The sequence below is a fragment of the Myotis nattereri genome, assembly GCF_964212035.1.
Source record: "Myotis nattereri genome assembly, chromosome: 9".
NCBI lineage: Eukaryota > Metazoa > Chordata > Mammalia > Chiroptera > Vespertilionidae > Myotis > Myotis nattereri.
In genome coordinates, this window is record NC_138084.1 from 43,894,989 (window position 1) to 43,909,480 (window position 14,492).

The 14,492-nt window shown below is 52.6% G+C and overlaps 1 protein-coding gene across 1 annotated transcript; it reads right to left on the reverse strand.

Annotated features, from left to right (window-relative positions):
* Positions 1 to 2,111: 2,111 nt before the first annotated feature.
* Positions 2,112 to 8,690, reverse strand: UCP2 (uncoupling protein 2). Its single transcript, XM_081098715.1, has 8 exons — positions 8,253 to 8,690; positions 7,317 to 7,473; positions 4,759 to 4,983; positions 4,403 to 4,613; positions 3,584 to 3,778; positions 3,393 to 3,494; positions 2,867 to 3,047; positions 2,112 to 2,535 (listed from the first exon to the last, which is right to left on the reverse strand). Exons 3-8 carry the CDS (start codon positions 4,882 to 4,884, stop codon positions 2,421 to 2,423), a joined length of 930 nt encoding a protein of 309 aa, XP_080954841.1. The 5' UTR covers positions 4,885 to 4,983; positions 7,317 to 7,473; positions 8,253 to 8,690; the 3' UTR covers positions 2,112 to 2,420.
* Positions 8,691 to 14,492: the final 5,802 nt, after the last annotated feature.

The following is a 14,492-nucleotide window of genomic DNA, read 5'->3' on the forward strand; positions in this document are numbered from 1 at the left end:
GGCTCCCACATTGTTTGGATCCCACCATTCAAAGCAGCATCATTAGCTGAAGGCTCTTCCTCCAATGGGGACTCAGCAGCACTAGTCTGCCATTTGTAACCTATCAGGGAACGGCAGCAGCAGCCCAAGGTGTAGGATCTGGACCTGGGGTCTAGGGAGTACCTCTGCATAATCATGGCTTTGGAGTCAGATATACCTCAGATGTGCTGCTCACCAGCTGTGCCCTTACGTAAACTCCTTCCCTTCTCTGAAATCTCAGACTCATACAAAGATTACAACCCCTATCTTATAGTCCTTGTGCAAACCAGGTGAAGCCAAATATGACCTCTGAGGCACAACCTGGGTGATTGAGTGGTGGTAGCAGCCCTGTTCTGAGAACAGCGACTAGGTAAGGACATGTGGGCCTGCGCTGGGATATTCCAGCACTCCAGGTCTCCACCAGGCCAGCTGGAAAGCCTGCTACCTCTTCCCAGGGCGAGATTCTGAAGGAAGATCTTGTTTTTCAGCCAAGAAAGGATGTAAGGAGATAGTGCCATGACTTGTGCTCAAAACCTGGGTCCACTCTATCAATCTCCAATTGATACCTTGTGAGCAGGCAAAGCAGGGCCTATCGCACACCCATTTGATAGGCATTAAGGACTGAGGACCAGTTAGAGAGGCCAAGTGGTGGTACGCTGTCCAGTGGCTCCTACCACCTGTCCCAGCTCATCGCCCCTGGATCATACCCGGAACCAAGGTGAAACCTGGCGCACGCCTGTCCATGTCTGGGACACGAGCCTGCTGAAATGAACCAGCTGACATGCCTAGGGGGACAAACTGCCCCTCAGGTCCTCTGGTGTAAAACAGTGACAAGGTGCCGCAGACCTATTGCCAGGGCCTCCATTTACACTGACTGCCTGTAGCCCGTAGAGAAGAGCTTGGCTGAGTTGCCGGGCTTCACTCTGAATCCACTCATGGCACCCCGCTGTCCCTCTTGGGGACTGAGACCTTGGGTTAGCTTGTCAGAAGCTGGGCCTTCTTCCTTCTCCAGGAACCTGTTTAATGTCCTGAACCGCTTGCCCAGGTGCTGAAAGCCTCGCCTCCAGCTATGACCAATGGAAGAGCAGCAGCATCAGCTGTTTTAGGCTGTGAGGAGGGTCACGTTCTCTCAGCCTGGCTCCACAGCTACCCAACAGGATTCCTGCAGGACCCCAGCAAGGGTCTCTGTGGGAAAGAGTCCACGGGGGAGGGAGGAGTCCAAGATCAGCTTCTGAGGTCCTGTGTCCTTGCCCGCATGACCTGTCTCAGCCCTCAGATTCTTCAGACATCTATGATGGGTCTGGTGGGCTTAATTCTAAGGGCTCAGCCCTGCATGAGATATTTGAGATTTTAGGACCTCAGTCCCTGACCCCTTGAAACAAAAGTAGCCCTGCCCATCTGCTTTCCTGCCCCAGGACAGGTGGTAGGAAGAGGGACAGAAATGTGTCAACCCCAATGCAGCTAAGCCAGCGCTTGCCATTGCTTCCTTGGGATCTCTAGCCCGGGGAGAGGGTGAGACTCCAAGTGTAAAGTACCCTCAGGCTGAGGCCAGATGTCTTCCCGGAGGCCTGCCCTCTCAGAGCAGCAACACTGTCTCCCAAGGATGGGAACCTGGAGGATGGGAGGCAGCCCAACTCGCCCTCACTAGGTCTGGGACTTTGGGGAGGTCGGTTTCCCATTTATAAAATGGAATAAAGTAAGCCCATAGCACCTGATTCCCAAGTTCCTCTAAATCTTCCAAGAAGCACAGGAGATGCAGAGCAGACAGGAACACTCATTTTGCAGATCAGCAGGCCTGGGGCCAGCTGAGGGGCGAGAAGGGCAAATGTTGGAGTACCAAGCACTGGGGGAAAGCTCAAGGAGCCTGGTGACAGCAAAGCCACCACTCCTTCTTTTGCTACCTCAACACCAGGCCTGCTCTGGAAAGAGAAACAGACTAGATGACGTCCACGGGCCCCAGATTGGACACTGCAGATGAAAAGTGGGTTACACCACCCCTTTCAAGTTAGGGTGGCTTCCCCAATGCCACCCGGTCACAAAGGGCCCATCCAACTAAGACCTCTGCTAACAGCTATAAGAGAGGGAGGAGACACCAAGATTGAGCTTGTTTTATGGATGACGTGCTGGCTTCGCTTGGGAACAAGATAAAGAGATGGGCTGAACTTCTCAAGGGTCTGAGGGGCTTGGGATCCTGGTTGGTGACAATTGGGGTCAATTCCACCAGGACTGAGAGAATGGGGAGATGAGGTAGGGAGGAGAGGTAAAAATGTGGGGACAGGGAAGGGAGATGGTAGAAATGGGAGGAAAGGGTAGGGAGTGAGGGAAGGAGGGGAAGAGGAAAAGGAGGGCCTGGCTAGAGCTGAAGCCAAGCCAGAGGTGGTCAGGTTGGCAGCAGGAGAGGCTCAAAAGGGAGCCTCCCGGGAAGTGCAGGCAGCCATGAGGGCCCGTTTCAGCTGCTCATAGGTGACAAACATCACCACGTTCCAGGAACCCAAACGGAGGAAGGAAGGCATGAACCTAGAAGGGAGAAAACACAGGTCACAGGGGACACCTCCACCTCCTGCTCACCCCACTGGGCCCTGGCATCCAATCCAACCCAGTGCTTTGTCCCAAAGGAGGTTGGGAGGGCCCAGGGCCTCACAGCTGTGTAGCTATGAGCAAGAATGCCCTGTGAGTCTCCATTTAAATACCCACAAAGCAGACAGCAACTCTGAGAGGAAGGAGTTATGAGCACGAAAGAATGCCGATGAAATACCAGGACCGTGATCAGGAAGTTTGATACTGGTTGCTACTCAGTTCCAGGTGTAATAGGAAGCCTGCAATCGGGTGGGGTGGATCACAGACTCACCCTTTGTAGAAGGCTCGGGGACCCTCCTTCTGGAGCATGGTGAGGGCACACTGGCCAGCGCTGCTATACTGGCCAAGGGCAGAGTTCATATATCTCGTCTTGACTACGTCGACAGGGGAGGCAATGATGGTGGTGCAGAAACCTGCCCCGAAGGCAGAAGTGAAGTGGCAAGGAAGGTCATCTGTTGAGGAGGAGGAGCAGGCAAGGGGGTCAGAACTCCTCGCCCCATCATTCCAGAAGGAAAGAGGTTATTTAAGTGCTGGGGTCTTGTGATTTTAGAGAGACAGAGACTTCAACTGGGACCTCTCTGAGAAGCTAGAAGTCATTCTGCCCGCCTGGCCTCAACGCCTCAGTGTGCAAAGTGGGAACTTCATTCCACTTGGCTTCAATATGCTAGTGAGAGGACCTCATTCTACAAGCCAAGAAGAAACAGGATGAAAAGATGTGGCTTTCGGGAAATCAGATTGCCACGTCTGATCCTGGGCTGGGGGAAGGGTGAGACCCAGAACCATTTACCCTAACTCACCTGTCATGAGGTTGGCTTTCAGGAGGGCATCCTTGATTAGGTCGTAGGTCACCAATTCAGCACAGTTCACAATAGCATTACGGGCAATATTGGGAGAGGTCCCTACAGAAGGAAGGAGTGTCTACGTGAGACCAGGGAATAGGGGAGACGAAGAAGAAGAAAAAGGGAAAGAAGAAACATCTGGTACACACCTTTCCAGAGTCCCCGGAACCCTTCCTCTCGGGCAATGGTCTTGTAGGCATCAACAGTACTTTGATATCTCTGGCCACCTCCAGCCCGGGCCTGAGCCTGGAACCGGACCTTTACCACATCCGTGGGCTGGGCCACAGCCACAGCCAGGGCACCTGTGGTGCTGCCTGCCAGGAGGCGGCTCCCGATGCCGGCATCTGTGGGAGAATCAGGAAGGTCAGTGTCCAGCTGGGCTTGCACTCATTTTCTGCCTCTCCTCACCAAATACACCGTCTCTTGCCTTTTGGGAATAGGATCCAGACCAGTTCTTCCTCTAAGAACTCCTCACATCAAACAAATGAGAAAACCTAGGTTCAGAGAGAAGTGGCTTTTCCAGGGATTGGGACACATAAGACTTGATCTACTTCTCCCTGCCACGTGATCTTAGGAAAAGTCAACCTTTAATCTGGGCCCTGAGTTTCCACATGTGTAAAACAGAGGGTGCACATGGCACGCTGAGAAGAAACAAGAGTGCTGGCCTTTGGAAGCTAAAGTCCTGGGTGTGTTTTTTTGCTTCCCTCTGTGTGCCCTTGGCTAAGTCCTTCCTCCCATGCTACCCCCAGCAAGGCTCAGTCTCTTCATCTGTAAAATGGAATACCACCTACTCTCAAAGTGGTTGTGAGGATTATCATGGGAGGACGCCCTACTTAGAGCTGGCACAGCCCAAAAGCTCAGAAATCATTAGAATCAGGGCCCTAAAGGAGCTAGGCAGCGAAATGAACTAGATCAATCACGACTGAGAAGAAAAGGCTAAGGAGTCTACAGCCCAGCTCCACACTTACGCTCAGAGCCCTTGGTGTAGAACTGCTTGACAGAGTCATAGAGGCCAATGCGGACAGAGGCAAAGCTCATCTGGCGCTGCAGGCCGGCGACCAGCCCATTGTAGAGGCTGCGGGGACCCTCGGTGCGTGCCATGGTCAGGATGGTGCCCAGCACGCCGCGGTACTGGACACTGGCTGCAGCTCGCACTGCCCCCTGCTTTTCTCCTTGGATCTGCAAGGCCAAGACAGGTATAGGAATAGACAGGTTGGCATACCCATGCTCCCAAGTTTACAGACCCAAACCCACTGGCCCTTGAGGAGTCCGTGTCTTGGGGAGAAAACAGACTAGATAGGATTCCTAGGCTTCATCCCCTCACCTGCAGCCGGACTTTAGCAGTATCCAGGGGAAAGGTGATGAGATCTGCAATGCAGGCAGCTGTGCCAGCCCCCAGGAACTTCACAGTGGCAGTAGGGGGCACATCTGTGGCCTTAAACCCAACCATGATGCCAATTTTCTGCTGTCTTCCAGGAGATGAAGAAAAGTTGGAGAAGGGGGCACCTTCAACCAGCAACAAGACGAGATAGAGGAACTCTGCCGGAATCTAACCAAGGAGAGAGAAGCCCCATCAATTTCCCTGCTCACCACCCTGACCCCTACCTTCTCTGACAGCAACATCTCCCTAAACAAGGACCAGAGTAACCCTATGAGGGAAAATCGCAGTGAGCTCTGGAGGTACTCAAATAGGGGCTGAAGAAGCAATTCCTGCCCAAGGAGTCCAAATTTTGTGAAGAGCTTTCACTGCCGGGAAAGTCTGGATCACAGATACTCTAGTGTTCCTCAAATAGGCCCTGGCCCAGACCTCCGTCTGCTGGGCCCAGAGATTTCACTCATGAAGCCCACATTCCTGCGTCTGCGGATCTGTCTGAAGGGCACAAGTGAGGAGAAGGTTTCAGCCAGATCAAGACCTGACAGGCATAAACCTGAAGGCTTCCACCTGGGTTTCTTAAACAAGAGATTCCTAAGGGTCTGGAATTGTCTAAGTCTGTAAGAAAAGGACTTCCCATCCCATCAGTCTCATTCTTTTCCCCAGCACTCGCCCAGCGTGGGCTCTCCTGAATCATTCTTTCAACAAGAACGGCGTAGGTCCTGGTTCACTGAGATGCAGGAGACAGTATCTACCCTAAAGGGGGCTGGCTGTCTGGCACAGGGAGTAGGCAGGTGACTCAAGCTGCACTGGGGCTTGCAGGACATACTGTCAAACTGCAGAGGAGGTAACAGCTAACTCTATTAGGAGAGAGGTAAGGAAGAGGGGGTCATCAGAAGACTTAGGCAAGGTAACACTTAGCTGGACCTTGAAGGATCCTAGGCAATTCTCGGGGCTGAGAGTAGTGCCTAGGTGCTCAACTTTCTTCCCCTGCCCTACTGTGTGATTCAGGGAAAACTGACTCTCCTCCACCATCGGGGGACCCACAGCATCACCACAAGAGAGATGGGGGTGGGGAGATGCAAGCCAGAGATAGAGTGACACAGGAAACCAAAAGCACATTTTGTTCTTAGAGTTGGAACAACGCCCTTCCCTCCCCCGCTGCAGAAGGGAGGAAGTGAGCCTGGCACCCCAGTGGGGGAGGACGACCTGAGCTCACTTCTCTGATTTCATAGGAGCAGCTGTTCTGAACCCAGTCTGATTGGCTGCCTCTGTTGCTGGGGCCAGAAGGCAAAAGCTGACCAGCAAAGGGAGGATCTGGTGGGAGTCAGCTGTGAACACACAGACCCATGGAAACAAACAGCTCACAAGCTGCTTCCTCCTGGGCTTCCCCGCCCAGGTGGCAGGGGCAAACAGGCCCAGGTGGCAGGAGCAAACAGGGAAATCGGGAGGCTACTCACCACTCCATTGCATCAGGAGCTCCTACAGGGCGGGGCTTACTTTCCCTTCCCTGGAGCCTGGCCCACTTGAGGCTCAGTTAAGGTGGGCGCTCAAATGGCACAAAGGGTGGAGGATTAAGATGCTTCAGACTCCCTGGCTTCCCTGCTCTGCTACTCTCATCCCCCAGGAGGTGCTCCACCCCACCGCCTGGGGCACTCTATTGGCCCACTTGGCCCTCAGAGCAGCCCTGCGGGGTGGCCACCCTTACTTCCATATGAGGGAACTTAGTAAGACAGCTATGTCTACAGGTTCCAAAGCTTACGCTATTTGCTTTGTACTGTGCCCAGCTCATTTCTTTCCTGTGGTTTTCTCAGCCCCAGGCACAAGCAGGGCCTTTCACAACGGAGTCCAACAGCCAAATTCTCTCGTGCCAATATGGCAGTCCTGAGAAAGTAAAGCCAAGTGGCATCCCTTCACTGGGCATCTGAGACATGAGGACATGAGTCTCACCTCGAAGACAAGCACACAAAGACTCAGCTGCCATTTGAATGTTGCCTTGGGTTTGCCACAAGTCAGGTCCTTCAGGGGCATGGTATGGGGTTAAAGGCCACCTCTGCTAAAGACCCTACTAAAAAGGGTGAGTAAAACTCAGGCCTAGGAAGAATTAATCATATTTTGCAGTCCCCGGAAAATAACCAGTTTCGGTGTCCAAAAGCAATGTATCTTATGACCAGTTTCAGTCTGGGGGCAGTCAAAACTGCAGTAAAACCCCATGTAGTGAGAACAATCGGTTCCTCTTCTGCTGATTCCCAGGTCACCCAGGGCCACCCACTGTCCCACCGGGGGCTCAATTTCCTCCTCTGTGATAAGGGGGACCATTATCCTTGGCTTGTCAGGGTCGGCCCAGGAGCCAGAATGAGAGCAGGGATACATGAGGCCTTGTGAACTCTGAAGAGTGACTTCCCTGGGGCGGCGGCAGTTATTTCTGTTAATGTCTTGCTGACTCCCCACCTCCACCCCAGGCCCAGGGCTGGGAGGCAGCAGGAGACCCCCTTCGACTGGACTCTCACCCGGCTCTGTAAGGTCTCACGCCGAGGCCTCCAAGATCAAGCTTCTCTAAAGGCGTCCCATTCTTCAAAGCTGCCAGTAGCTTTCATGGTCCGGTCCTGTTGGTTTCCCATAGAAAATGGCCGGGAGACGAAACACCTAAAGGTCATACTATGTGTCCTGTGAATAAGGGCAAAGAAGGGGAAACTTAGAAGGAAATTCACCCAAAAGGTCCCCACCCTAGGAAGGACAGGGCACCTGTCCCAGGCACAAAGCCCACTCAGTCCGTGCCGGGGAGGGGGGCAGGGGCCATTTCAGGGCACACAACGGAGGGAGGAACTGAGCCCGGGAATCCTCCCTCCCTGTCTGCTGAGCACCACACACCGGCTCTCGCCCGGGCTTCTGTTCTGGTGGCCCGCGGTCTCTGGAAAGCATCCCCCACCCGTCAGCAGACTGCTGAGCAGGAGTGTGTGTGTGTGTGTTTGGGGGGGGGGGGCAGGGGGTGTCATGATGGGTCAAGAGAGACTCCATGAGTCCACCAGGGCCCAGAGCAGGGCTGCCAGGAGGTTAGAGCAGCCGGGATCAGGCCCAGCAGCGGCCGGTTCAAGCAGCTCAAAGCCCCTCCACGCGGAAGTAGCTCCGACAAAGGCCTGGCGCCCCCGGGAAAGGGAGCGGTCCTCCTGGTCATCGCGGATGCGCCAGAAGGTCCCCACCCAAGGCAGGGCTGGCATTCTGGCCGAGGGAAGGGAGTGGGGGTGAAGTTTAAACCTGAACAGGAGAGGTAAAGAACAGAAGCGAGATAGGAAAAGGGTGAAAGAAGAGAGAGAAAGGACGGACCGAGAGGAAAAATACAAAATAGGTTGGGAGCAGAGAAGGGAAATTACTAGCAAGGAGAGGGAGGCGCGGTAGCAGGCGCATGTGCAGCAGGAGCAGCCTGGGCGGGCCGGGGCCGGGCTCACCGGGCCGCAGGGAGAACACGAGACGAGCGTGCGGGTGGCTCTGGCTGTCGGCGGTCGGCGGGCGCGGAGAGGGAGCGCAGACGGTGTGCAAGGGCGCGGTCGGCCGGGCGTGCAGTGGAGTCTGCGGAAGCTGCCCCGGCGGCTTAAGTTCTGGGGGCGGGGCCTGCGGGGCCTCCCTTGCCGCCGCCTTTCCGGCGCGGCCCTAGCTGCACGCGCCCGCCTGCACTCCCATTTCCGGGCGAGCGGGCGGACCCCCGCGCCCACCCCTCAGGTCCCTTCCCCCCACCCCCGGGGGTCCCTCCCTGCCCCCCGTCCGTCAATGTCGTGAGAATGGCAAGACTGACGCCAGGGAAAGGAGCGGAGGTTGCCCCGTGTCGCACACGCCTCGGCCCCGCATTCCCCGCCAGGGCCCTTTCCAACAGCGTCCCCGGGCTCGACAAACCGCCGCGGGCCTCGGGCGCGAAGGCGAGCGCGGGCTCCCGCAGGGCGGGGCCTCCCGACCGGCCTCGCTGGTGATTGGTTAAAGTCGCCGCGTCGGCGGAAGGAGCCAATCCGGGCGGCAGCAGCAGGTGGCCGGCCCGCCGCGGCCCGTTACGAACAGCTGGACTTCCTGCCTTCTCCCGCCTCGGCGCCCCGGGGGAGGCTTCCGGCCGGGCAGGGCGGGGCACCAGGCGTGAGGCGCGCGGACCGGCGCCCCGCGTGTTGGGTTTTGTTCGCCCCTGGACTCTGTGTCCCTACTTTTGTGTACCCTCTGCCCCTTCCTTCCACTGCTGTCGTCTTTGCTTCCAGGCTGTTGTAAGGGGTCGCTGTCTCCCTGACTACACTGTAAGCTCCTCAGACCAGGAAGCTAGTTCCTGTATTTTCAGTATCACAGCCCTCCAAGGGCCAATAGAAACCTATTAGAGGCCTGGTGCACGAAATTTGGGTGCGGGTAGGGCCCCTAGGCCTGGCTGGCGATCAGGGCCAATCTGTGGGGAGACCGCTGGAGCAATGCGGGGGTGGGTGGCATGGAAGTGGGGGGACAGGAGTGGAGGAGCCCGCTGGCACCCCCCTTGGCTGGCCAGGGTCAGGCAGCCTGCTCCCCACTTTACGCCTGATGACATGGCATTGACTGTGGGCTGGGCGTATGATTCCTCATTTGACCCAGGGACACTGAACTCCAGAGAGATTTAGGAACTGTTCCCAGAGTCCCCCCAGTCACCCCCCCCACACCCCGCACCCCCACGCCTGCCCAGGTGGAATGCTGGGCTGGACTCTGGCACTGAGGCCTGGGCAGAGCTCTCTAATGACTCCCCCCCAGCCCCCCAGTCCGTCCAGTTGAACATGAACTTGATGCTTCAGGGCACGGTGGCATCTGTTTTAATGACGCATTCCTTTTTTACGAATATTAACTAGTGGAGAGGGGGGGGGGGGGAGAGCTGAGCGCTTTTCCAGTAAAAAAAAAACAAAACACAAAAAAACAGCGGGCAGCTCCTGTGTTGAGCATCTGCCCCTTGGTGGTCAGTGCGCATCATAGTGACAGGCAGTTCTGCCGTTTGGTCAATTTGCATATTAGGCTTTTATTATATAGGAGAGTAGAGGCTCAATATGTGCAGTTTGGGCTGCTGTAAAAAGTGCCTTGAGCAGTGTAATGGGAGGACGGGGGGATGAACTTTGGTGAGTGCAGTTACCAATTCCGGTTCAGGGCGGCTGCTCCCCACCTCTCCCTGAGGCAGGTGTTAACCTCCATTTCACAGGTGAGAGCACAGAGACCCGGGAAGGTGAAATCAGCTGCCAATGTCACGGCTGGGAAGTGGTGAGCCCTCACGCTAACCCTGGTCAGCTGGGCTCCGGGCGTGTGTTTTCTGTGTTGTCCACAAGCAGGAGGACTTGTCAGCCGAGGAAACGAGCTGGAATGGGGATGGATAATTACAGCAGGTGTCCAGGAAAGAACGTTGAAACCTATAGGAAAGTGTTATAGGAGTTTACTTGAACTAAGTTTTATAGCAGGTGCCTGGAAGCAAGCTCTCAGCGGATTAAGAAAATGCTCTGGAGAATGGCAGTTTGGTAGTTCCTTTTATGCCGTTGGGATCAGGAGAAAAGGAAGGTACGTGAAGTCTAGTGACAGGTGAAGGAGGCGGGAGAATGTAAAGCGGAAAAATCTCTAGGATTGGATATAAAGCAAAACAGAAACGGACATATTTTACATTGGTGGGCGCAGGATAGTTAATAATTAACATTGACAGCCCATTGGGATGGTATGCGGGAACAAGATAGCCACGAGGGGTGCTGTGGTCTCCTGCGCTGGTGGTTTCATGTTCTGGTGCCTGTGGGTGTGCCTTTGAGGGGATCTGGAAGCGAAAATTACTCTGACATTTCAATGGTATGTTACCCTAACTGAGTAAAAAGAATGGTCATGGCTCACTTTTAAGGTAAATGTTAGCCCTTGGACAGGCCTGGGACATCACCTGCTGTGACCTGCCCAGTTAGGAGCTTGTGCTCAGACCATCCTGTGTGGTTACTTTTGGTCACTGAGCTTGTCAGACCTGCCATATTGCCCTCCCTTTCCCCTCCCTCCGTTGTCAGGTTTATTACATTGATCCATTCACATCGGAAAGGAAAAGCACCCGAGCACATGGCCCTGGTAGAAGCAGAGGCAAAGTGGAAAGTGAGAAGCCAAAGTAAAAAAACTACTTCTGGCGCTGTGGGGTCTCCCACCCACTGCTGGTCTTGCACTCAGTGCAAAAGCGAGACCAGCATAAGATAGGGAAGCAAACTTGAAAAAGCTGGCCTCCCTGTGAACATCCAGTGCAGGAGCACCTTCCTAAAGCAGGGAACAAAGTCAAGGACATGCAGAGAGAGTTTTCTACTGAAACGTCAGTTTTTGAAGGCTTTTCTTCAAAGGTTGTGTGTAGCAGTTTTCTTACAAATTTTCTCAGTTCATTCAGAGCTAAACAACTAAACAACTCTGAATTAAATGAGAAACAGGTCAGAGGAAACCAGTTAGCTTCTGTTGTGGCAACATCAGAGTTCTGTCTTATTGTTGACTCCTCAGTTGCTTCCTCAATGACTGTTTCCGACGATTCTGTACTTTCATTTGCTCTGAGCTACAAGTTAAATAAGGTTTTCCTTTCTCACCAGAAGTGCCACCAAGTTTTCATTTTGCATGTTGACCAGAAGCGTAGACATGGGGACATATCCATGGAAACCCCTATAAGCTCACTTTGTTCCTTGATATTTGTTTTCTTGTTTTTGATAACATGTTGTTACTGATTTCAGAGAGGAAGGCAGGGGGAGAGAGAGAGATAGAAACATCAATGATGAGACTCATCAATTGGCTGCCTCCTGCAGGGCCCCTACTGGGGATTGAGCCTGCAACTCAGGCAGGTGCCCTGACTGGAAATTGCACTGTGGCGTTGTGGTTCATTGATCCATGCTCAACCGCTGAGCCACTCCAGCGGGACGTTCTTTGGTATTTGTAATGCTTGTAAACACCCATATTGACACAAGCAAACTCTCCTTGTAGCTCTGTTCTATCAAATGGAAAAGGTTTTTCTCATCCCATCATCATTCAACATCTGAGCTAAAGTAGGGATTACTTCAGGATTATGACTCCAAAAACATTAACACTCAGTCATAACCCTGAAATATCTCTGATGGTTTTTGAAGTTTGGACAGTACAGTAAGTGAGGAGCTGATTTCTGGGCAGTGACTTCTGGATAACTGGTCTAATATTCTGGGGAGTACTATGGCTGATGGGCTGAATTCATTAGGGAGAGGAGCCATGGAAACAAGCAATGTCTAATTTTTGTTTAGAACTGTGCTTATAAGTCGCAGGGTCCAAATCAAGAAGGCTTCCACAGTGTAGGAAATCCAGAGGGAAATAATAATTGGATTGTTCTTGCTATGCAGTTGTGTGACTGTATCATTATTAATACAGAGAGACAGTATTGCATTTCTCGGTAAGTTCCTGGTCGGGATACCTCCGCACTTCTTCACCAGTGTTTTGAACCTTTTCTAGTTTTGTAAAGAAGCTGTCCCAGAGACTTACGTGAGAATTTGCCAACTTTTGATGAAAGATTTCTCATCATTAAAAAGTTGAGAGTTTAATCAAATAGGAAATCAATAAGCTTTGTGTATCCTGTAGACAGACCCAAACTGCTTATACTGGCTGTGTCAGCTGGATCTTGACTATTTTTATCAGCATCAGAGCTGACAAAGCTTCTTGTTCAGGACTCCTGCTTTCCTTTCCATCCTGTGATAAGAGTATCTTTTGTGGATCCAAAGTACTTTTAAATCTGTTTACAGATTAAACATTCTATCATTGTGAATGAAGTTGATCCACATTATTACTGTCTCTCCTTTTAAAATATTTTTATTTATTTTTTTTAGAGGCGGGGAAAAGGGGGAGAGGGAGAGAGAGAAAGAGAAAGAGAGAAACATTGATTTGTTGTTCCACTTATTTATGCACTCATTGGTTGTTTCCTGTATGTGCCCTCACCAGAAGAGCAAACCCACAACTTTGGTATATCAAGATGACACTCTAACCAAATGAGCTACCCAGGCAGGGCCCTGTTTTTTCTCCTCCTCCTCCCCCTCATCCCCGCCCCCCCCCCATTATTTTTCTTCTTCCTCACTTGAAGATATGTTTTTATTGATGAGAGAGAGAGAGAGAGAGAGAGAGAGAGAGAGAGAGAGAGAGAGATCGGTTGCCTCCCGTACTTGTGCCTCAACTGGGGATTGAACCCGGAACCTTTTGGTGTACGGGACCATGCTCCAACCAACTGAGCCACTCAGCCAGGGAAGGGCCCTGTCTTCTTATTGGCAAAGCCCAATTAGCAATACATAGAAATACATTTCTTAACAAGGGAAAGTCTATCTCAAGGACATTTGCAAGCTCTGCAACATTAGTATGCTCGGAACCAAGATGGCGGCATAGGTTAACGCTGGAGTTTGCTGCTTTGAACAACTACTTCAAAAGTGAAACCAAAAAACGGAAGGGACATCACCCAGAACCACAGGAACGCTGGCTGAGTGGAAGTCCTACAACTAGGAGAAAAGAGAAACGCATATGGACACTCAGAGGAGGCGCAGTGCTGAAGTCAAATTCTGAGGTGCGGAGTGAGGGAGCGGGCTGGCGGCGGAGGGCGCGGTTGGCGTTTTCAATTGGGAGGGAGTCGCAGACTCTGAGCTCCAGATCCGGGCGAGTCTTTAGGGACCCAGACTCAAACGGGAGAAGCGAGACTGTCTGGCTTCGGTCAGAGCGAGTGCAACTTTCTCTCCGAGCTTTGCAGCGGGTGCTGGGACTCAGAGAGGCAGAGCCCCTAGGGACAGGACTGAGAGCCGCCATAACTGCTCTCTCCAGCCCACCCTGTTGTGCCTGTGCGACCCGCCCCGCCCAAGCCCTGCACACAGGCATTTGCCGGATAGCCTCAGGCAAAGGCTAGATTAGCACCTCCCTAGAGGACAGAAGTTCTCTCACTGCAGACACAGCTGATTCTCATAGCCACTTGGCCTGGAGGTCAAACCTTCCCTGGTATTAGCTACAACAATCAAGGTTTATAAGACTGCGCACAAAGACCACTAGGGGGTGCACCAAGAAAGCATAACAAAATGCGGAGACAAAGAAACAGGACAAAATTGTCAATGGAAGATATAGAGTTCAGAACCACAATTTTTTTTTTTTTTTTTAAATGTGGGATCAGGCATTTTTTTTTTTTTAATATATTTTATTGAGTTTTTACAGAGAGGAAAGGAGAGAGATAGTTAGAAACATTGATGAGAGAGAAACATCGACCAGCTGCCTCCTGTACACTCCCCACTGGGGATGTGCCCGCAACCCAGGTACATGCCCTTGACCGGAATCGAACCTGAGACCTTTCAGTCCGCAGGCCGACGCTCTATCCACTGAGCCAAACCGGTTTCGGCCAGAACCACACTTTTAAGGTCTCTCAAGAACTGCTTAGAAGCCGCCGATAAACTTAATGAGATCTACAAGAAAACTAATGAGACCCTCGATCTTATATTGGGGAACCACCTAGAAATTAAGCATACACGGACTGAAATAACGAATATTATACAGACTCCCGACAGCAGACCAGAGGAGCGCAAGAATCAAGTCAATGATTTGAAATGCGAGGAAGCAAAAAACACCCAACCGGAAAAGCAAAATGAAAAAAGAATCCAAAATGCGAGGATAGTGTAAGGAGCCTCTGGGACAGCTTCAAGCGTACCAACATCAGAATTATAGGGGTGCCAGAA

Coding starts and splice junctions, on each gene's coding strand:
- UCP2 (XM_081098715.1), bottom strand. CDS start 4,884: ATGGTTGGGTTTAAGGCCACAGATGTGCCCCCTACTGCCACTGTGAAG. Junction 4,614..4,758: donor CTGCTAAAGTCCGGCTGCAG/GTGAGGGGATGA, acceptor TTGGCCTTGCAG/ATCCAAGGAGAAAAGCAGGG. Junction 3,048..3,392: donor GAAAGCCAACCTCATGACAG/GTGAGTTAGGGT, acceptor CCTCCTCAACAG/ATGACCTTCCTTGCCACTTC.